At 44.4% G+C, this 21,576-nt stretch overlaps 1 protein-coding gene across 1 annotated transcript; it reads right to left on the reverse strand.

Moving 5' to 3' along the window:
- Positions 1-601: 601 nt before the first annotated feature.
- On the reverse strand, positions 602-21,321 carry CASC3 (CASC3 exon junction complex subunit). Its single transcript, XM_004764615.3, has 14 exons — positions 21,010-21,321; positions 20,630-20,657; positions 20,257-20,294; positions 9,426-9,584; positions 9,184-9,335; positions 8,510-8,686; positions 7,385-8,070; positions 5,563-5,621; positions 4,812-4,926; positions 4,471-4,569; positions 4,004-4,218; positions 3,087-3,209; positions 2,891-2,954; positions 602-2,248 (listed from the first exon to the last, which is right to left on the reverse strand). Exons 1-13 carry the CDS (start codon positions 21,238-21,240, stop codon positions 2,931-2,933), a joined length of 2,106 nt encoding a protein of 701 aa, XP_004764672.1. The 5' UTR covers positions 21,241-21,321; the 3' UTR covers positions 602-2,248; positions 2,891-2,930.
- Positions 21,322-21,576: the final 255 nt, after the last annotated feature.

Consider the following 21,576-nt stretch of genomic DNA (forward strand, 5'->3'; position numbering starts at 1 on the left):
AACTGCACCCCCCCACACACACACACTGGGATCAACCTCTGTAGTAAACTTCTGCCCTACCCAGGATCTGAAAGGAAACAAAGGTTGGAGCTGACCTGTGCACGTCAGAGGCCCAGCCAGTGGCCTTGGTAAGATAAGCGACAGCTGATGGTCTCAATTGCTTTTCTTTACCTCGACGAAGATTGAGCGAAGCCTCACTCTTAGGCTATGGTTCTTGGTACGTTAGTGCCAATGTGTCTTTACTTTTCAAGAAGAAAGCTAACCACCTGTGCCTCCCTCATTTAGGACCTGGTACAGTTGCACATTTACTCACTGGCCAAACACTAACAAAGGTGAAAAGGATAACTACATTTCATTCGTTTTTCTGTCCTTGACACCTCCAATCTAAGGGACTACATGGTATCCTGGGTCTATGAGGCGATGGAGTTAGGAGAAGATAACCAGTGGGGAGTACAGACACACCTGTGGGCTCCTCACCTCTCGGGGCTTCCATTTCACAAATCCTGAGTTGGCAGGAGTTGTGACTGTGGCTCTGGGGAACCAGCAAGACCTCTCCTATCCCTCCCAAATCAAGACTCATGCAAAACACTGGCAAAGGAGCCAAGTTTACAGTCTAAATTTTATTATCTCCAAGTCACAATGCTGATCACAAATGTGCACCCTTTAAAACGGTAACAAACAACAACAACACACATGGAGAAATTCTTGCAACGAAACACAGTGGACCAACAGAGACAACTGTCACAGTGTCTTAAGGTCTGGGAATCTGGGCATGCTGCCCACAGGCTTGTGGAGACATCTTCAGGTTTAAGGCAAAGGGGACAGCCTACAAAAGGCACAACCATCAGCCACCCCTGGAAGAATCTCTTAGTTATTTCCTCCTTGGAGTCTACAGCTTGAGTGCCTCTCCCCACTCCCCACCCCACACCTGTGACTCAAAGAGTGGTTAGATTAGCTGCTGGAGAGAAGGAATAGAAACAGTGACATTACCTGGGGAGACATAGCCACCACCATCTCCCTCACGTTCTGTAGGACTGGGACAGTGGCCAAGTTACTCCCAGCAGACGCAAGTGCTGCAGCAACAGGAATTTCTCCTGCAGAGGCAGCAGGGGAGTGGTTCAGCGCCGTGGATAGGGAGGAAGAGGGAGGAACCCTTGCCCCGAAAGTGACTGGTTTCCTTAGGCCTGAAGCCCAGATGTTTTGCAAGGACAGGAGCAGAACTTGGGGAAAACCAGGTAGTAACATCTAAAACACTTGTAGCAGGAAAGACAAGAAGAGCAACCGTAAAGTACAAGGTAGCTTGCTGGACAGTATCTGCCTCTAGAGAGATGCATTGGTCCATAGCAACTGGAAAGGGGGTGTCATAGGAGGGATGGAAAGAAGAGAAGCAGGGCCCTCTAATTCCACTTACCTCAAAGACTGAGCCCTGAGGACTATATGAATATAGTCCCCTAAAAGGCAAAGGCTTACTCCACTCTCCCTTTCTCACAAAAGCATCTGGTTTGCCATCTCTCTCCACTGTAGAGACTTTGCCCTCAAGTAGAGGACTGATGCCTACCACAGTACAGGGACTGATGGAGGCTCAGATTCCTGAAAACAGAAGTCAAGTTGGGCTCCTACCACACACTCTGAGCTTTTCTCCACAACACTCTGTGGACGGCTCTGCTTCCACAGGGTTAGAGGAATTAAGAGAATCCAAGTATACAACAACAAAGGACGGCCAAAAATGAAAGGCCACCTCTTTGCAGGCTTGGTAGAGGAAAACTGGCTGGTAAAATTTCAATTATCTGGGATGCAGGGAAAATCCAAAAGTGAAAGCAGAGGAGCTAGAAAATAAGAAGAATTAACCTGTCTCATTTAAAGGCAGAAAGATAAAGAAACTAAATGAATAAATAGCAAGCCAGGTTTTAAAAACGAACATCTTAAGAAACAAAACAAACAGGAATGAGCTTCCCTGGGAGAAGACACTTCAATTTCCCAGGAAAAAATGAAGAGTAAAAGACATGGACTTCTAGATGTAGACCCAGAAGCTGGCTGGGTCTCTGCTCCTCTGAGCACAGCCAACTCCAGTAAAGAAAAGAGAAGGGGAGGAAGTCCACTTGTTTGTCCCTTTCTCCAACAGAGCCTGTCCTCAGAGGTGGTCAGGGTTCCTTCTCATTCAGCTGCTTGCTGGTAGGAGCCACCCTGTATCTTTGAAGCCCTCCTGGGAGTACACAGCCAGCTGTATTTCTCTTCTTTCCTGGGTTCTCTAACAGCGGTGGGGAAAAGGGAAGAATCATCAAAGCATTAGCTATTTTCAAAAAGCCACCTTTCTAAATAATGTGTTTTAAAATAAAGTCCCTAACAAATCAACAGAAAACCCCCATGGTCTTTCTTTATGACCTTTAAAATTAGCTCTGCTACGAACATCTCAAATTTAGATTTCCCCTTTCCTTAAAAAAGAATATCCTCCTGCATTTTTTCCTTGCAGCTTCCCAAATGAAATTCCGCCAAGTTAACAATGATTTCTGCTTCAACCCTGCTCAGTGCATTTGCAAAACAAAGCAGCTGGCCAATTTTGAGACTCCTGTAAGCTTCCCCATAAGATATCTCATGATTACAACTTGAAGCATTAATTAGGGGATTGTTAAGCAAGTAACCATGAGCATTAGTTTTAAGAATTTATAAGAAGCAGGGCACCTGGGTGGTTCAGTTGGTTAAGCGACTGCCTTCAGCTCAGGTCATGATCCTGGAGTGCCAGGACCGAGTCCCACATGGGGCTCCCTGCTCAGCAGGGACTATCCTTCTCCCTTTGACCCTCCCCCCACTCATGCTTGCCCTCTCTCTCTCTCAAATAAAGAAATAAAATCTCTAAAAAGAAATTATGAGATCGTAATACCCATATACTTACTTTTGTATGATGTTTGATTTAAAATACTTGGGAACTCCTATTAACTGGAACCCCTGCTTACAACCTGAAATAAGAAATTTAGAATTTGTTACCAGTCATTAAAAAAACCAACCAACCAACCATGGAGACACACCCAGAAAAGGAGAGAAAACTAGGAGAAAGGAAAGCACACTGATGTTGGAAGCAGCTCTCATACCTCAGGTGGTGGGGGCTTGATGGTGACTGGCTGAGGAGTCCTCCGGGGTGGGGAGGGCTTTGGCTGCACCTGCTGCTGGGCGGGGTTATAGTATGTCACTCCTCCATATACCTGTGATGGGGCCTGTGACCCCAATAAGGTAGAAGGAAAAAAGTTAGGGATAAATTCACCTAAACTAGGATGAACAGGAAACATTATTCAGGTAAAAAAATGTACTCAGGAATTTTATAAATCTCTAAGCTGTTCCCCTTTAAAATAAGTGATTATTCATTTCTGCCTTACTATATCCTAATTATGTTCTGGTTTGTACTTTTTCAAAGTACTACTTAGCTTTCTCTGACTCCTACCATCAACTGAAAAATGGAAGAGGCTGAGCTCAATGGTGACACTTCACACACCGGATGGTGTCAACTTGTTGGGAGTTAAGCAGTACAGGGAGTGTAAGGATAATACAGCTTCTCCATTCAACTGAATAAAGAGCAGACATGGACACCTAAGACATACCGAAGCACTTGAATGAAACACCATTAAAGAAACCGAAGAGGGCGCCTAAGTAGCTCAGTCCGTTAAGCAACTGCCTTGTCTCAGGTCATGATCCCAGGGGCCTGGGATCGAGTCCCATGAGTCTACTTCTCCCTCTTCCCCCTGCTCACATTTGCACACACTCTCTCTCCTCTCGCAAATAAATAAAATCTTTAAAAAGAAAGAAAGAAACAAACAAACAAAAGAGAATAAACAGATGATGGGCATTACATAAGCTGCATTTCCCGCTCCTGACCACCAAGAGGCATCCTGGCGCCACACACAAAATCAGTGGCAATGAAATGTTCTCTCAAATTGAGCATTCTCCCCATACCACATGCTTATCTGATTTAAAGGATGTGTACCTAGAAAAATCTGCTCATTAGCCATCTCACCTGCGTATTAGGATACAGATGAGGTGGTGGTGGGGGAGGCAGTGCCCCTGGAGCATAAGGGTAACTGGGATTACCAAAGTTCATGACGCCTGGAGCAGAAAAGTAAGTAGGAGCAAGCAACTGCTGAGGTGGTGGCTGCCCTGGAGACATGGACACTGGTGGGGGATAGAGGCCTGGATTAGGCAGAGGTGCCGCAGTCTGGTGGGGATGTAAACCTGCACAGGAAGAGGAAAACAAAAACTGAAACAGAGAACAGCATCATTTCCATGGGATGGCTTGGCTGCCCTGCTCAGCACAGACTCAGGATGGAAGTCCTCAGGATGGACTCAAGACGAGTTTGTTGCCCAAGCAGCCAGAGTGGCTAGCCTTGTGAGCAAGCAGCACAGAGCTCAGAACGATGGAGTCTGTGAAGCCCCCAACACATATCCTCATGTACTGGAAAAATACAAGCAGAGGGCAAAGCTTACCTGGGTGGGGAAGGTGCATTTCTGGCTGCACAATCATGCCCTGGGGAGGCAGTGGGGCAGGGCTGTCACCATGGGTATAGATTGGTCCCTGGAACTGCACTGTAAGATATCACATTGGGACTCTCATAAACCCTCACTCTTCATATCACATGGACAAATCTCCTTGTCCCCCAAACCCTTTAAAAGATGTTCTCAATTTTCCAAGTGAAGAAAGCAGCAGCCAGACAATGTCTGATAACCACTGTGAGAAGTCAGAAGGCAAACTCAGAAGGCAAGAGGCTGGTCTCTTAGTTCACTCTGGGCTGCCAAGAAAGGTGTGCCAATAATAAGAAAAAACTCACGTGGATCATAGTAATGTCCCTCCATGATACTGATGTGCACAGGAGGAGCAGGGGGCTCTGGCACAGGTCTTTGCCGCTGAGATGAATAGCGTTTGGCTCGCCCACCCTGGACACCCTGAAATAAAGAGGTCTGAGCAAAAAGACTCCAAGAGAGCGGACTCTCATATCAAGTTCCACCTTCCTTCAGGTACATGGCATATGTATTTGCAAAATGAGGGGCGCCTGACTGGCCCAGTCAGAAGAGCATGCAACTCTTCATCTTGGGGTTGTGAGATTGAGCCCCATACGGGTATAGAGATTACTTAAATAAAGGAAAAAAGAAAGAAAGAAAGAGTAGAAGCGCCTGGGCTCAGTAGGCTAAGCATCCAACTTCTGATTTTCGTTCACGTAATGATCTCAAGGTCACAAGATCAAGACCCACACTGGGCTCTGTGCTGAGCTGACCATGGGGAACTGCTTAGGTTCTCCTTCTCTGTCTCTCTCTGCACTGCTCCCCCACCCTCTGCTGTGCACTCTTTCTCTCTAAAAAAAAATAGAGGAAAGAAAAGAGGATTTGCAAAATGAATTGAAAAACCAACGAGAAACATCAAGATCTAAACCTGGGCCCTGCTACCCTTTCTGGAGAGCCAAATTAAAAGAAATATGGGTAAATCAATGAAACACTGACTCCCAAAATGTTATCTTAGTTTAAACCATGAATAGCTGTTGCATGCAGCCCCCTCCCCCAACTACTCCCTCTCCCTTTCTGTACCATTTCTTCCATCCGGTTAAACTGAGGTCCTGCTCCCATATGTATGTGGTTGGGCATACCTGTGACACAGCAAAACAAAATTCACGGCTTAAGAGCAGATAGGTATGAGTGGGACTAAAGAGAACATCAAGAAAACTGACAAGTTAAAGAATACAACATGGGGAACTGCTTTCTTCTTTTAAACTGACAAAATTCCTTTTAAAGTATCTCTGCGGGTTGCCTGGGTGGCTCAGTGGGTTAAGCCTCTGCCTTCAGCTCAGGTCATGGTCTCAAGGTCCTGGAATCAAGCCCCACATTGGGCTCTCTGCTCAGTGGGGAACCTGCTTCCCCCTCTCTCCCTGCACTAACTCTCTGCCTACTTATGATGTCAAATAAATAAATAAAATTTTTAAAAAACAAAATGAAACAAAAATAATAATAAAGTATCTCTGCTTCCTGTCAATAGCATTTGGAAATTTGCCCCTACTTGTATGCAAGCTGAGTACAACAATAAAAAGCCTTTAAATGTGGGGAAAAAAGGACTTCAATGAGAAAATGCAATTTTCCCACTAAATATTTCCCAGTACAGAATCCCTGGGAGGTTATAATCAGCACAGTCCATTATCAAACATATTGAAAAAATTTCAGCCCTAGTTTGAGAAACAACTGGACATTCTGTGAATGTGCCCAATTGTTCTTGGCCACAGAGTTCTAGGCTGGAAGTCTGGGAAGACACTCCTCTCTGGCTGAAAATGACTCACGACAAAAAAAGGGTATTTTAGAGATTGTCTTCCAATGGCAATAAGGTATCTGTAGAAGGGTATAGTCCTCATCCTATGATTAACTCCAGGTCCAGTTTAGGCTACACGGGTTTTTGGTATTCAAAAATCATGCACACCAGAAAAGGATGCTGAAATTCCCAGTCCAGGGGCACCTAGGTGGCTCAGTAGGTTAAGCCTCTGCCTTCGGCTCAGGTCATGATCCCAGAGTCCTGGGATCCAGCCCCACATCGGGTTCGCTGCTCAGTGGGGCGCCTGCTTCCCCCTTCACCTCTCTGCCTGCCTCTCTGCCTACTTGTGATCTCTCTGTCAAATAAATAAATAAAATCTTTAAAAAAAAAAAAAGAGAGAGAGAAAGAAAGAAATTCCCAGTCCAAGTGAGGATTATCAATTTTTAAATTCAAATCAGATTTCAGAAATTAAGGAAAGGATCCTTTTATCTACCTGACTGGAGGGAGACATAGACAGATGGGCAAGAACGATGGTAAATAGGTCCCAGCTTCTAGAACTATGCTGTCCACTGTGATATCCAGTAGCCACATATAATTATTTAAATCTCAATTAATTAAAAGTTCAGTTCCTCAGTCACTCTGGCCACAATACAAATATTCAAAAACTTCTGACACTATGAAAGTTCTATAGGGCAGCCTAGTTCTCCATTAAGAAATTTCTTTAGGCTTTCCTTTCAAAGAGACTACACAATTCTCATCCAAATTCAAGTAAGTCTGTCTCTGCCTTCAAACATTCAACCATTAGCTCATATAATAAGACTACTGCCACCATCTTCCAACTTTTCCTACAGAGAATGGGTAAAAGATTCTGTATGCAGGAGCTCCGTATCAATGGCTAGTCAGGTAATAGTAGGCCAAGTAGTAGAGGTAGTCTTGGGTAACAGATAAAACTTCTCTGAGGTCTTTGGATGAATATACCCACGAATCCCTCTGTTTCTTTCAATGAGAACAAAGATATTTGTCAGACCCCATATCCCTGAGACCTAAATCCCATACCCACAAACCCAATGATGAACAAGGTAAAAAGCTAGTCACTAACCCTAAAGTACCTACCACGAAGCTCACGTGGTTGCAGGAATGAAGGCTGCCCGGGACTCCAATTCTGTTCTGTTATATTTAGTTGTGCCACATCTTGCTCAAGTCCACTTGTTGTAGAATCCACCGGAGCCTCCCAGTTTCCAGTCTTAGCAGGTGGAGGAGGGGTCGTTTCTGGGACTTGAGGTGCTGGGTTTAGCCCTTCGGGTGGAGGGGGCACCTCTTCTGCAACCTTGACTGCATCTCCAGCTTTGATTCTGGTTCTTCTTGCCCGGGAGTAGGATTTCTTCTCAACAGGCCTGTCAGGGGCTGGTGGTACAGTGTCGGGAGCAGCAGCTGGTATTTCTGAGGTCGCCTCTTCCTTCTCCGGACTGCCAAGCACTTGAGCATCAGCTTCTGGAGATGGGTCCCGTGCAGGAGTCTGCTCTAGGCGCCGTGATCGGTAACTGCTTTCATGTTTAACAGTCTCACCAGACCGACCACCATGCTGCCCACCAGCCTCCATAGGCCTAAAACCAGCACGGCCTTCCTTGAAGCCCCCAGATCGAGAGTAATTCCTGGGAGTAGACATTCGGCCAGTCCCTGCAGCATTCCTATTGATAAATGTCCTTGGTGGTAGGGTACCCCCAGGACCCTGATGGCGATGGGACTTGTTTGGTCGCTCAACAATCCAGTTTGGATCTCTTTGCGGAGGACTCCCAAACCTAAATAAATGGAACGACAAAGTCTTAAGAAAAGAAATAATAATAAGACCACTAAAGATCTAAACTGAGGGTCAGGGAGACTTCCCATATTCCTCATCCACTGAATTACAGGCTGGAATGGCATTTTAAAAAGCAGAGTTCTGGGGCGCATGGGTGGTTCAACAGGTTAAGCCTCTGCCTTCAGCTCAGGTCATGGTCTTAGGGTCCTGGAATCGAGCTCCGCATTGGGCTCTCTGCTTAGCCAGGAGTCTGCTTCCCCATCTCTCTTCCTGACTGCCTCTCTGCCTACTTGTGATCTCTCTCTGTCAAATAAATAAATAAAATCTTGAAAGTAAATAAATAAATAAATAAACAAACGGATGAATGAATGAATGAATAAATAAATAAATAGCAGAGTTCTTTCTACAAATATAAACAGTGTAAACCAAAACTTTCTCACCTAGGCTTCCGGATTCTTCGGGGTTTGATGTCATCGGGATCGTGAGCTGAGCGGATATCATAGCCATAAAGGGCAATGAGCTCCTGTCGGGACTTTGGAGCTTGTTCATCTTCCCGGAATTTGTCATGTTCCCAACGACCCTCATCCTTCCAGAGCTTTCGCTGACGCCCCTTGGGTCTGGATAAAACCAGGGAGAAGTATCTTAGGTAGGCAGACTCTGCCAAGTAAAGACACACACACACACAAAAAAGAAGGCTGGGCAGAAAAACAGGAAGAACTTCACTGGTCTCCCCATCTTCCCAGATGGAGCGCACAAAACCAAGAGTCAATCACTGCAGGGCCTGCTGGGCTCAAACAGAACACACACAGAAATACGGGGAGACTACCTCAAACTACTCGGCACCCTGAAAACATCTCTTGCTTGTAAAGCAACTTACACAAGTACTTCATGTCCCAGAGGCTTGAGCCTCAGACTAAAGAAGACAGTGAAGTATGTATTCAGATCCCAGCTCCTCCACCAATAGTTACCAAAGATCCTAAGCCTCACTTTCCTCATTTGTACAAAAATGATAATCATAATAACCTTAAAGTACTGTGAGCAGTAAATTAGCAAAGTGCCTGGCCTATAGTAAGCACTAAATATGTACTACACAGTAGCAACAAGAGGCTGTTACCTGACTTCCTCCTCCTGCGTTTGTCCTCGAAGATCATGCTCAAAGAAAAGCCCTTTCCGGGGTATGTATGCTGGGTTCTTCCGGTCTTCATCATCATCCAAATGCTTAGGGCCCTTTTTACCCACTTTGTTCTCCACAGGTTCTGTGCTCTCCTAGAAGACAGATAAAGGGCTCCTTATTCTCTCCAAGGTTAAGAGCCCTTATTCTGACCCCCAAAGTGGAGGCCTTTGGTGAACACTGACCTGTCCATCCCCACTCTGCCTCTCTCCAGTCACAGTGCCTTTGGTGTCAGGCTTTTCCTCTCCTTTCTCTTCTTTTGCTGAAGAATTAGCAGCATCATTGGCTTCTGATTTCAGCTCCACTTTGGAGTTTTCCTCTTCACTGTATTCTCCTTCTTCACCCTGAAAAAAGTTACCCTGTCAGTTCAAAACGGTGCATTTTTTTCCCCATTCTTTAAGTGAACATTTTCTAATGAAATTTTAATATAATGTAAGGATTAAAAATAAACATATCAATATCCTTACTAAAATTTCTGAAGGATGGGGCACTTAAAAAAAGCACAATAGAAAAAATAAATGCACATACATTTATACAGATACATGTAAGTTTTCCAGGATATGGAAGGAAATGTTAACATTGGTAGCCTCTGGGGAAGGAGCCCAGGAAATATGAAAGGGAGGCTTTAAACTGCCTACAATACAGAAGGAGATGTTAATAATTTCTCTCCATCTTCATGGATTGTTTCTTAAACATGCAGGGCCTAAAAATTACACTTCAACTCAAGTTGTGAATTCTCCCATCTCAAAATGGTTTAGGCAGATTCTCAACCTTTTAGATTATGTGGACCTTCTTTTTAGGCTCTCTAATTTTCATGGATCTCCATTAGACAGTAACTTGGTGTAATATCCACTGACTGAAAAAACGTATGACAAACAACTACTATACATTCAATACATCAAAATAAATTTACATTGCATTAATTTATATATTCAAAAACAGTACTACATAAAGGTGGGAAATATAGACTTAGTCTATAAATAATAAGCTCAACTACTGAACTTGCAAACTCTTTGTAATAACACTATGATTTCTCAAGGCACTATTTACTCTCAAATAAGGAAAGAGTGGATTACATTTTTTTTTTTTTAAGATTTTATTTATTTATTTGACAGAGAGAAACAGATCACAAGTAGGCGGAGAGGCAGGCATAAGTGGCAGGGGAAGCAGGCTGCCTGCTGAGCAGAAAGCCCAATGCAGGGTTCGATCCCAGGATCCTGAGATCATGACCTGAGCCGAAGACAGAGGCTTAACCCACTGAGCCACCCACGCGCCCCTGTATGATTTTATCTGAATGAGAGCAGAGCAAGCAAGAGAGAGAATACGAGCAGGGATGAGGGGCAGAGGGAGAGGGACAAGTGAATTCCCCACTGGGCAGGGAGCCTAATGTGGGGCTTGATCCCCAGACCCTGAGATCACCACCTGAGCCAAAGGCAGATGCTGAACCGACTGAGCCACCCAGGCAAGCCCTACCCACACCGTTTTTTTTTCTTTAAGATTTTTTTTTAAAGACCTTATTTATTTATTTGAGAGTGAGAGAGAATTAGAGAAAGAGAGAGAGCATGAGAAGGGGGAGGGTCAGAGGGAGAAGCAGACTCCCTGTCAAGCATGGAGCCCAATGCTGGACTTGATCCTGGGACTCCAGGATCATGACCTGAGATGAAGGCAGTTGCTTAACCAAATGAGCCACCAGGTGCGTTACCCATAGCTTTTTAATAACCAAGCACCCTTGATTCTTCCCATGTCCCCTCAGTCAAGAGTTATTCTTCTCCTGGACATGGCGATAGATGGGTAGTAATCCTTTAGTTCTTTCCCTGATCCCATGTTCCCTGCATGTTCTGAAGACGAAACTGCAAGTCTTGTTCGATATGCATATGTGACCTTAATTCATTAGTCCCCACCAAACACACACACACAGACTGAATTCAAACATCTTAAAATAGTATTAGCATGATTAATGAGAGAACTTTGTTTTATGCTCTACCCCCTCCAGTCCATGGTGGAATGTCAAATGAGGCAACTCTTTTATTCCAAATGAGAAACTAATTTTATTTCCAGGGAAGGACAGAAAGATACAAACAGGGTAATGCTGAGGAGACTACAAATTAGAGTTAAAATCTGGCACCTACTGAAGCCAAAAGGTGCTACCCCAAGATCACACTGCTTTGGCCAAGAGCTGACACCAAAATCCTTTCCAGAGACAAACTCCTCCACTGCTGATTTTACCTTCAATGAATGCTCTCCCCTAAAGCAACTGCTTCCCTGGTAGCATTCTCACACAGAAGTTTTAGCCCATTCTTTCATTCCCTACATATCTCAAGAGTATGAGGTAGAGTTCTTATCTTCCTCATTCACAGTATCTCTTCTAGATCTAAGTTCTCCAGCCTGACTTTAAACTCCTAATCCCGTGAAGCTCCTGTCACCTAGCAACACCTCTATGCCTTGCATCAGCCCACCCTGCCACTGACCCAGAAGACTGGCAAGGTGCTCAGTCTTCACCTCTGCTACAGGCATCTGCTTCCATAGCCACACTCCAGACAAGTCAAATCTGGAACTGCTATACGTTTAAAAAAAAAAAAAGATTTTATTTATTTATTTGACAGACATAGATCACAAGTAGGCAGAGAAGCAGGCAGAGAGAGAGAGAGGAGGAAGCAGGCTCCCTGCCGAGCAGAAAGCCCGATGTGGGGCTCGATCCCAGAACCCTGGGATCATGACCCAAGCCGAAAGCAGAGGCTTTAACCCACTGAGCCACCCAGGCGCCCCTACATTTTTTTTTTAAGTACGCCCCATACCCAACATCTGGCTTGAACTCATGACCCTGAGATCAAGAGTGGCATGCTCTGCTCACTGAGTCAACCAGGAGAACCATCCTGTACATTTTACTTAACTTACTTTATTTATTTATAAAGATTTATTTATTGAGAGAGAGGGAAAGCACAAGCAGGAGGGGCAGGGGGAGAGAGAGAGAATTTCCATCAGATTCCATGCTGAGCATGGAGCCCAATGTGGGGCTCCATCTCACAACCCTGAGATAACTACCCAAGCTGAAACCAAGTGTCAGGACATTTAACTGTGCCACCCAGGCACCCCTATACATTTCATTTTTATGCTGTACATTTTTTAAAAAGTAGACCTGCTTCTCTTTAAAAACTCTTACATACTCCTTTGATCAAAACTGCCACGTGCAAAAAACTGACCTTAGACTCTTACCTCACCCCATATACAAAAATTAACTCAAAAAATGGTGGCACAGTCAGTTAAGCATCCAACTTTTGGTTTTGGCTCAGGTGGTAATCTCAGGGTTGTGAGACTGACCCCTCCTTCAGAATCCATGTTCTGTGAGGAGTCTGCTTAAGCCTCTCTCTCCCTGGTGGTGCTCAGTTAAGCATCTGCTTTTGGCTTGGGTCATGATCCTAGGGTCCTGGGATCAAGCCCAGTTTATCAGGCTCCCTGCTCAGTGGAAAGCTTGCTTCTCCCTCTCCCTCTGCCTGCTGCTTCCCCCCTCCCCCTGCTTGTGCTCTGTCAAAGAAATATATAAAATCTGAAAAAAAACCTCTCTCTCCGCTGTCACTCCCCACTGCGTGCACGCATGCTGTTTCTCTCTCTCTCAAATAAATATATCTTAATAAAAATTGGGGCACCTGGGTGGCTCAGTAAGCTAGGTGTTTGCTTTCAGCTCAGGTCATGATACCAGGGTCCTGGGATCGAGCCCGTCAGGATCCCCACTCAGTGGAGAGTCAACTTCTCTCTCTTCCTCTCCTCCTATTTGTGCTCTCTTTCTCAAAAAAAATTTTTTTAACTCAAAATGGATCAAAAACCTAAATATAAGAGCTAAAACTATAGAACTCTTACAAGAAAACATAGGAGTTAATCTTCACAACTCTGGTTTTGGCAAGGATTCAGAAAAGCCTTCTGAGGGCATCAAAAGCAAGAGCAAAAAGAAAAAAAGATACACTGGACTTTATAAAAATTGAAACCTGACACCATCAAGAAAGTAAAAAGAAAACCCAAAGAATAGGGAAAAAAAAGATGTGCAAATCATGTATCTGATAAGGAACTTTTGTTTTTTTTAAGATTTTATTTATTTATTTGACAGAGAGAGATCGGAAGTAGGCAGAGAGGCAGACAGAGAAAGAGGAGGAGGCAGGCTCCTCGCTGAGCAGAGAGCCAGATACAGGGCTCTATTCCAGGATTCTGGGATCATGACTTGAGCCGTAGGCAGTGGCTTTAACCCACTGAGCCACCCAGGTGCCCCGTGATAAGGAACTTTAATCTAGAATATTTTATAAAGAATTCGTACAACTCAAGGGAACCTGGGTGGCTCAGTTGGTTAAGTAACTGCCTTCAGCTCAGGTCATGATCCTGGAGTCCAGGGATCAAGTTCGGCATTGGGTTCCCTGTTTGGGGAGGAGTCTGCTTCTCCCTCTAACCCTCCCCTTTCTCATGCTCTCTCTTTCTCTCTCAAATAAATAAAAACCTTAAAAAAATTTCTTACAACTCAATTAAAAGACAGCCCAATTAAAAAATGGACAAAGAGGGGTGCCTGGGTGGCTCAGTGGTTAAAGCCTCTGCCTTTGGCTCAGGTCATAATCCCAGGGTCTTGGGATCGAGCCTCACATCGGGCTCTCTGCTCGGCAGGGAGCCTGCCTCCTCCTCTCTCTCTCTCTCTCTCTCTCTGCCTGCCTCTCTGCCTACTTGTGATCTGTCTGTCAAATAAATAAAAATCTAAAAAAAAACAAAAAATGGACAAAGAGTCCAATTAGGCATGTTTTCAAAGGAAGATACACAAATGGAAAATATATAAGGAAAACTGCTCAACATCATTAGTCATTAGGGAAGTGCTAATCAAAATGAGGCACCATTTCATACTTACTAGGATGGCTAGAATCAAAAAGTCAAGGCAAGAAAATTACATGCTGGTGAGTACATGAAGAAATTGGAATTTCCATATATTGCTGTTGGGAATGTAAAATGGTGCAGCTGCTTTGCAAACAGTTGGACAGTTCCTTAGAAAATTAAACACAGTTACCATGGGGCACCTGGGTAGCTCAGTGGATGAGGCATCTGACTTTGGCTCAGGCAATGATCCTGGGATCAGGTCCTGCTTTAGGCTTCTCACTTGGTGGGAAATCTGCTTGTCCCTCTCCCTCTGCCCCTCCCCCTTCTCATGCTTGCTGTCTCTCTCTCTCAAATAAATAAATGAAAAGTAATCTTTGGGGCACCTGGTGGCTCAGTTGTTAAGTGACTGCCTTTAGCTCAGTTCATGATCCCAGGGTCCTGGAATCAAGCTGCACATCAGGCTCCCTGCTCGACAGGAAGCCTGCTTTCCCTCTCCCCTTCCCCCAGCTTATGTTCCTGCTCTCGCTGTGTCTCTTTGTCAAATAAATAAAATCTTAAAAAAAAAAAAAAAGTAATCTTTGAGGGGAAAAAAAAATTTAAAAAAAGAAAAAAAATTACCATGACTCAGCAACTCCATTCCTAGATATATAGCCAAGAAATGAAAACACACATCCACACAAAAACTTGTACACTAATATTTATATAGTAACATTATTCATAATACATAAAAAAATAGAAACCCAATATCCATCAATGAATGAACTGATAAAGAAAATGTGGTAAACCCATACAATGTAATGTTACTCAGCCATAAAAAGGAATTAAGTACTGATACATGGTACAACATGGATGAAAATTGTGAAAACATAATGTTAAGTGAAAGAAGCCAGTCACAAAAATTCATATATTATGATTCCATTCATATGGAAGGCCAAGATAGGAAAACTCCTAGACACAAAAAGTAGATGTGTAATTGCTTAGGGACCAGGGGATGAGGATGGAGGAACTAAGGGGCAGGGGGAATAACAGCTAAAGGATACAAGGTTTTTTTTCAATGTGATGAAAATGTCCTGCAACTAATTGTGGTAATAACTGCATATACCTATGTATATACAAAAAACCCCACAGAACTGTACATTTTAAATAAATTGTATGGTATGAGAATTATATCTCAATAAAGCTGCTTAAAAAAAAAAAGAAAAACCTGCCTAGGGGCCCCTGGCTGCCTCAGCCTGTAGAGCAAGCACAACGGACGTCAGGGTCATGAGTTTGAGGCCCGTGTTGGGAGAGTAGAGTTTATTCATTTTTTTATCTTATTTTTAAAATATTTTATTTACTTATTTGATATATAGAGAGTGAGAGAGCACGAGCAAGGGAAGCAGCAGAGGGAGAGGGAGAAATTGGCTCCCCGCTGAGCAGGGAGCCAGACTTTCAGCTTGATCCCAGGACCCTAGAGATCATGACCTGAGCTGAAGGCAGATGCTTAACTGAGCCACCCAAAAGCCCCTAGAGTTTACGTTAAAACGAACAAAAAAAAAAAAAAAAAAAAAGAAAAACACACCAAAAAACCCCAGTCTTTTACTCCTATTCTTATTCGCTTATCCTCTCATCTCCAACTTAAGATATCCATTCCTTTGATCCTTCTACCTTCTCCCTACCAGTCTTATTCCACACCTTCCTTTCTTTTTTTTTAAAACTTTCCTCTCTCTTTAGTCTCCATGGCCTATTCACTTCAATCACTACTAAGTTCCAATCACCAAGTACCTTGCCACTCCCCTGTGCCAAGGACTGGATCAACTTAAAATGTCTGCCTTTTTTGTCTACAACCAGACTAATAATCATCAAAGAAGGGATTTTAAAAAAAGGTCATATAGGGGCGTCTGGGTGGCTCAGCGGGTTAAAGCCTCTGCCTTCGGCTCAGGTCCTGATCTCAGGGTCTAGGAATCAAGCCCAGCATCCATCAGGCTCTCTGCTCAGCAGGGAGCCTGCTTCCCTTCCTCTCTCTTTGCCTGCTTCTCCGCCTATTTGTGATCTCTCTGTGTCAAATAAATAAATAAAATCTTAAAAAAAAAAAAAGTCATATAAGCTTACACATCAGTGCCACCTCCAACCTCAACTACTTAAACCTCCTTTAGTCTGAAAATTCCTCCCCTGATCCTCCCTCCACTAACCTCCCTACTCGATGTCTTTCCTTCTATTTCATAAAGAAAACAAAATGAAGAGAATAGCAGTTTCCTTCCTCCATACCTTTCCTTCCCACCTCTCTATAATTACCAAAGAAAATGTTTCCTTTGGCTGTTTCCTATTTCCTTTCACAAACCCAATCAAGGACACCAGTAAACTTATTATCTACTGCCTCTCTTTTCTTTCCCTTTCCACTCCCTTCCTTCAATTTTTAACCATACCTGATTCTCCAATGTGAAAAAAATAACCACCAAAATCTCTCTTGACCTCAGTCTTTTTTCCAGCCACCATCTCTCTAGCCTCCTTTTCACAGTCAAGTCTCTTTTTAAAAAAATCCTCTTGGAAGATTCTGGGAAAATGGCAGCAGCATAGTTTTTTTTTTTTTTTAATTAATTATTTTTATTAACATATAATGTATTATTTCCCCCAGGAAATACACATTACACAAAAACACAGACCGGGGTATGGGTCGTGAATCGTCAGGCTGACACATTTCACAGCACTCACCATAGCACATACCCTCCCCAATGTCCATAATCCAACCACCCTCTCCATACCCACCTCCCTCCACCAACCCTCAGTTTGTTTTGTGAAATTAAGAGTCTCTTATGGTTTGTCTCCCTCCTGATCCCATCTTGTTTCATTTTTTTCCTTCCCTACCCGCCAAGCTCCTACCCTGCCTCTCAAATTCCTTGTATCAGGGAGATCATATAATTGTCTTTCTCTGAATGACTTACTTCGCTCAGCATAATACCCTCTCAGTTCCATCCACATCGTTGCAAATGGCAAGATTTCATTTCCTGTGATGGCTGCATAGTATTCCGTTGTATATATATACACCACACCTTCTTTTATCCATTCATCTGTTGATGGACACCTAGGTTATTTCCATAGTTTGCTATTGTGGATACTGCTGCTATAACTATTTGAGTGCATGTGCCCCTTCAGATCATTACATTTGTATCTTTAGGGTAAATACCCAGTAGTGCGATTGCTGGGTCGTAGGGTAGCTCTATTTTCAACTTTCTGAGGAACCTCCATGTTGTTTTCCAGAGTGAGCAGCATAGTTTCTGACCCCTTCAAATCTCCACATGAAATGAGGGCTTCTAGCCAGCAAAATCAAAGTCCTAATTTAAACCCTTTATTTTTTTATTTTATTTTATTTTTAAAGATTTTATTTACTTGACAGAGACCACAAGTAGGCAGAGAGGCAAGCAGAGAGAGAGGGAAGCAGGCTCCCTGCTGAGCAGAGAGCTTGATGCGGGGCTCAATCCCAGGACTCTGGGACCATGACCTGAGCCGAAGGCAGAGGCCCTAACCCACTGAGCGACCTAGGTGCCCCCATTTAAACCCTTTAAAAACAACATTTATACCAAAACTAGGTTACAAAGTATCCCCCAGATGCCAAAATATGAGTACACAGGAATAAAGCACCAAGACCCATAAGACCTGCATCAGACTAGTGTCCCTACTCAAGAGAGACGAGTAGTAAATGGACCTGAGAACAGGTAGTAAATGGAACTGAGAACAGGAGAAGCCTGAACTAATCAACAGGTATTTGATAGAAAGCTAAACTAAGACAAAGGGTTGCAACTAGGACGGATCTTAGTATCTCCAATAGCATTTGAATGTGAGACTCCTCCAGTAAGAAGCTCTGAAAGGGCTAGAGCCGTCTATCCCCTCTGAAATCTTGCAACTGACAGCTCCCTTCAACTGACAGCAACTGACAGGGATCTCTTCTAGATAGGGTCCCACACCAAAGAAAAACTTGAGAGAAGGATCAAATTGAGGAGGGGGCAAGAGAATGAAGAGAAGCTACAAAACATGTTGGGAAAGGGAACAAGAGCAGGAAATCTCAGAAAGCCAGCCATGTTTTCTTTTCTTTTCTTTTTAAAGACTACAGGAAAACAACAGAAGAAAGAGCTCTATGAAGTTAGAAAAAGCTACTCTGGGGGGCGCCTGGGTGGCTCAATGGGTTAAGCCTCTGCCTTCAGCTCCGGTCATGATCTTGGGGTCCAGGGATTGAGCCCCACATCAGGTTCTCTGATCACTGGGGAGCCTGTTTCCCCCTCTCTCTCTCTGCCTGCCTCTCTGTTTACTTGTGATCTTTCTCTCTGTCAAATAAATAAATAAAATCTTTTTAAAAAATAAAACTAGAAGAAACACAAATCCATTTTAATTGGGTTCACAATGTATTTTAAGATTTGGACTCAGACCCATCACTTAGCACCAGTCACACTAAACTTTTCATATCCTCCAACTTGTCATGCCATCCATCCCTTCAAGACCCTCTTCCCAGACAGTGTTCCCTCTGCTCACGCCCACTCACCTTTCAAGTCTCTATTTTAACATCTCATCCTCTAAGCATTTCCAAACAGTTAGTTGGCTACCCCTGCCATGTGCTCCCAAAACACTTTATGCTTCTGATATTGTGACACTTATCAAACATTACTATAATAACTTGTTTAATTGTCTGTCTTCCCCCAAAATGCAAATTCCAGGAGGGGAGAACCATGTTTTTTATTTCAGGGCCTAGTTCAACTCCTGGCACAGAGCAGGTACATAATGAAGAAAAGGAACAAGTAAACCCCTTCATGATCTGGCCCCTGATTTGCCTTTATTTCTGGTATCCATCCTGTCCCAACAATGTTCCAGCTACACCAAACTACTTTCAAGTTTCCAAATAATCAGTCTTCTCTCCTATGTCTGGACTTTCACAGCTGTTGTTCCCTCTGCCTATAACATGACCTGACTCCAACTTATTCTGACTGCCTAAGATAGATTCAGTACTCAGCCACTAATACCCTACTTAACTCTACCCCAAGCAGTTGTCACATCATATAACTGTCTGCATGTTTATCTCACTTCCTAAGTCATTCCTAGACACAGAAATTGTAGTATAGCGTTCACTGTTGCATCTCTACAACTTAATGGAAATCTAAAATGTACCAAGAGTTCTATAAAGTTTATATAAAATCCAATTCCTCCTGTCCATAAACTCATGACCCAAATTCCAGAACTCAGGCCTTTTTATTCAACTCCAGGAAACAAGCAGCCATTCTCATAGTATCTCCAGTAGTGCACCAACCAACACAAATAAGACCACGAAAGCTTGGCTTATGGAAAATTTCTCCTGAATTTAAGAGGGAGAAAGCTCCCTATAAACTGAGGGGTGTTTCTGATACAAACCACTCAGAATCCTGCCCTTTTAAGGTTTTCAGATATACTTGGGAAAAATATCCAACTAGCTGGTTTCATTCCCTAAGCAGCATAAAAGGAACTGTCATTCTGTGAAGGGCTTCAGAACATTCTCATCCTATTTAAAACCTTATTTTCGGGGCGCCTGGGTGGCTAAGTGGGTTAAAGCCTATGCCTTCGGCTCAGGTCATGATCCCAGGGTCATGGGATCGAGCCCCGCATCGGGCTCTCTGCTCAGCGGGTAGCCTGCTTCCTCCTCTCTCTCTGCCTGCTTCTCTGCCTACTTGTGATCTCTGTCTGTCAAATAAATAAATAAAATCTTTAAAAAAAAAAAAAAATAAAAAAAAAAATAAAACCTTATTTTCTTCAGACAGGGTGAAAAGTGAACTACTAACAGTGTTAAAAAATCTGAAACCTGGTGGCTCAGTGGGTTAAAGCCTCTGCCTTCGGATCAGGTCATGATCTCAGGGTCCTGGGATCAAGCCCCACATCGGGCTCTCTGCTCCGCGGGGAGCCTGCTTCCTCCTCTCTCTCTCTGCCTGCCTCTCTGCCTACTTGTGATCTCTGTCAAATAAATAAATAAAATCTTAAAAATCTGAAACCCGAAGAGGCATGCACCAAACTTCCCTCACTCTAAGTAAACAAGACCTTTTGTGACAGTTTCTGAAAAGCACAGGAGAAATAACAAGTAGGTCATGGGTACTTTTGAACCACAGGTGCGTCCATGTTTTTAAAACACATGTAAAAATTTCCAACCTGTATACCATACAAAAAAGAACCCATCACACTCACTTCAGAGTCTTCTGCACTTTCATAATCCGACAGCACAGCTGAAAGAAAACAGAAATATGTAAAGAAAGAAAATAAACAGAAATTATTCGAAACACATTTCCTGATTGCTTTTTAAGTCAAGTTAAAACTCTCATTCAATTCTGACAACAACCTACCAGAAAGATAAAATTATAGTCCCCATTTACAAATGGGGAACAGCGTCAAAGAGTGATTTGCCCAAGATCATACTGCTAAGACGTAGGTCTTTGTCACTGTGCGACAAAGAGCCGCGTTGTGGCACCCTCCTCCAAATCCTTAAGTTTGAGAGGATGTCAATTGGTGGAAATAGGTGATCTGAGTTTACGGTCAAAAAACTTGTCATGATGCTACTCACCATCGCCCTCGATGCCATCTTCACTCTCCTGAACGAAAGAAGATGACATGGGTTAGTTCCCTGATTTCCAAAGGGCGGGGAGCTGAAGACTCGACACGGAATGTTTGAAACGGGAGATGAGGAAAGGTACATCTTTAACAAGTAGCAACCAAGGGAGGTCCGGCCCCTTCACTTCCACAAAAACATCCGCTTTTCTCGTGCAGCGGCTCTGCCCTTCCCCCAGAAACCCCTAACAGCTCCTCCTCCCTTGGGGCTCCAGACGCACTGGGGTTACCTCTCTTCCCTAACATCTAATATGCCCCAGCATCTACCATTAACTCCTAGCTTCCCATCACCACCTACACCCCGCCCCCCGGCCCGCCCCACCCGCGCATACTCACACATTCCGACTCCTCAGCGCTCTTGGCGCCCCCGCTCTCCACCCGCCGCAGATGAAGGGCCCCCGCTCGGCCTCCGCGCTGGGAAGGCAGAGAGCCGCTGCCACCGCCTCCAGCACTACCGCTGCAGCTCCCGCCGCCCCGCGCCGGGGAGCCGCCGCTGTCCGAGCCCGAAGCACCAGACTCCTCGTCCTCCGTGTCCTGCGAAGCCCGCTGCCGCCGCCGATCCGCCATCTTACGAAGAACGGCCGCCGCCGGCCAGCTCCTGACGTACCGCGCCCGTCGCAGGGACTGCCGGGAGGCTCCGGAGCTAGTCCCGGCATGCTTCACGTGCAACACTAGCCGCCGCGCTTTTCAGGGGGAGGGGCTTAGAGGCGGGGCGGCCGCCCTGCGGCACGTTTGCCGGCGAACGGGATTACGTAACCGGTGACGTACGGGGGGCGTGCCGCGACCCCTGTCTTCCCTTGGGTGGGCCGGGGGCGAGGAGAGCTGAGGCCCCGGTTCCTCGCCCAGCCATTTTGGGACTTCCGAGTGGAAGGAGCCCACTTGTCACAGCTTCACTGCGGCATT

The sequence above is a fragment of the Mustela putorius genome, unplaced genomic scaffold, assembly GCF_011764305.1.
Source record: "Mustela putorius furo isolate JIRA1106 unplaced genomic scaffold, ASM1176430v1.1 tig00003962_pilon_pilon_pilon, whole genome shotgun sequence".
Lineage (NCBI taxonomy): Eukaryota > Metazoa > Chordata > Mammalia > Carnivora > Mustelidae > Mustela > Mustela putorius.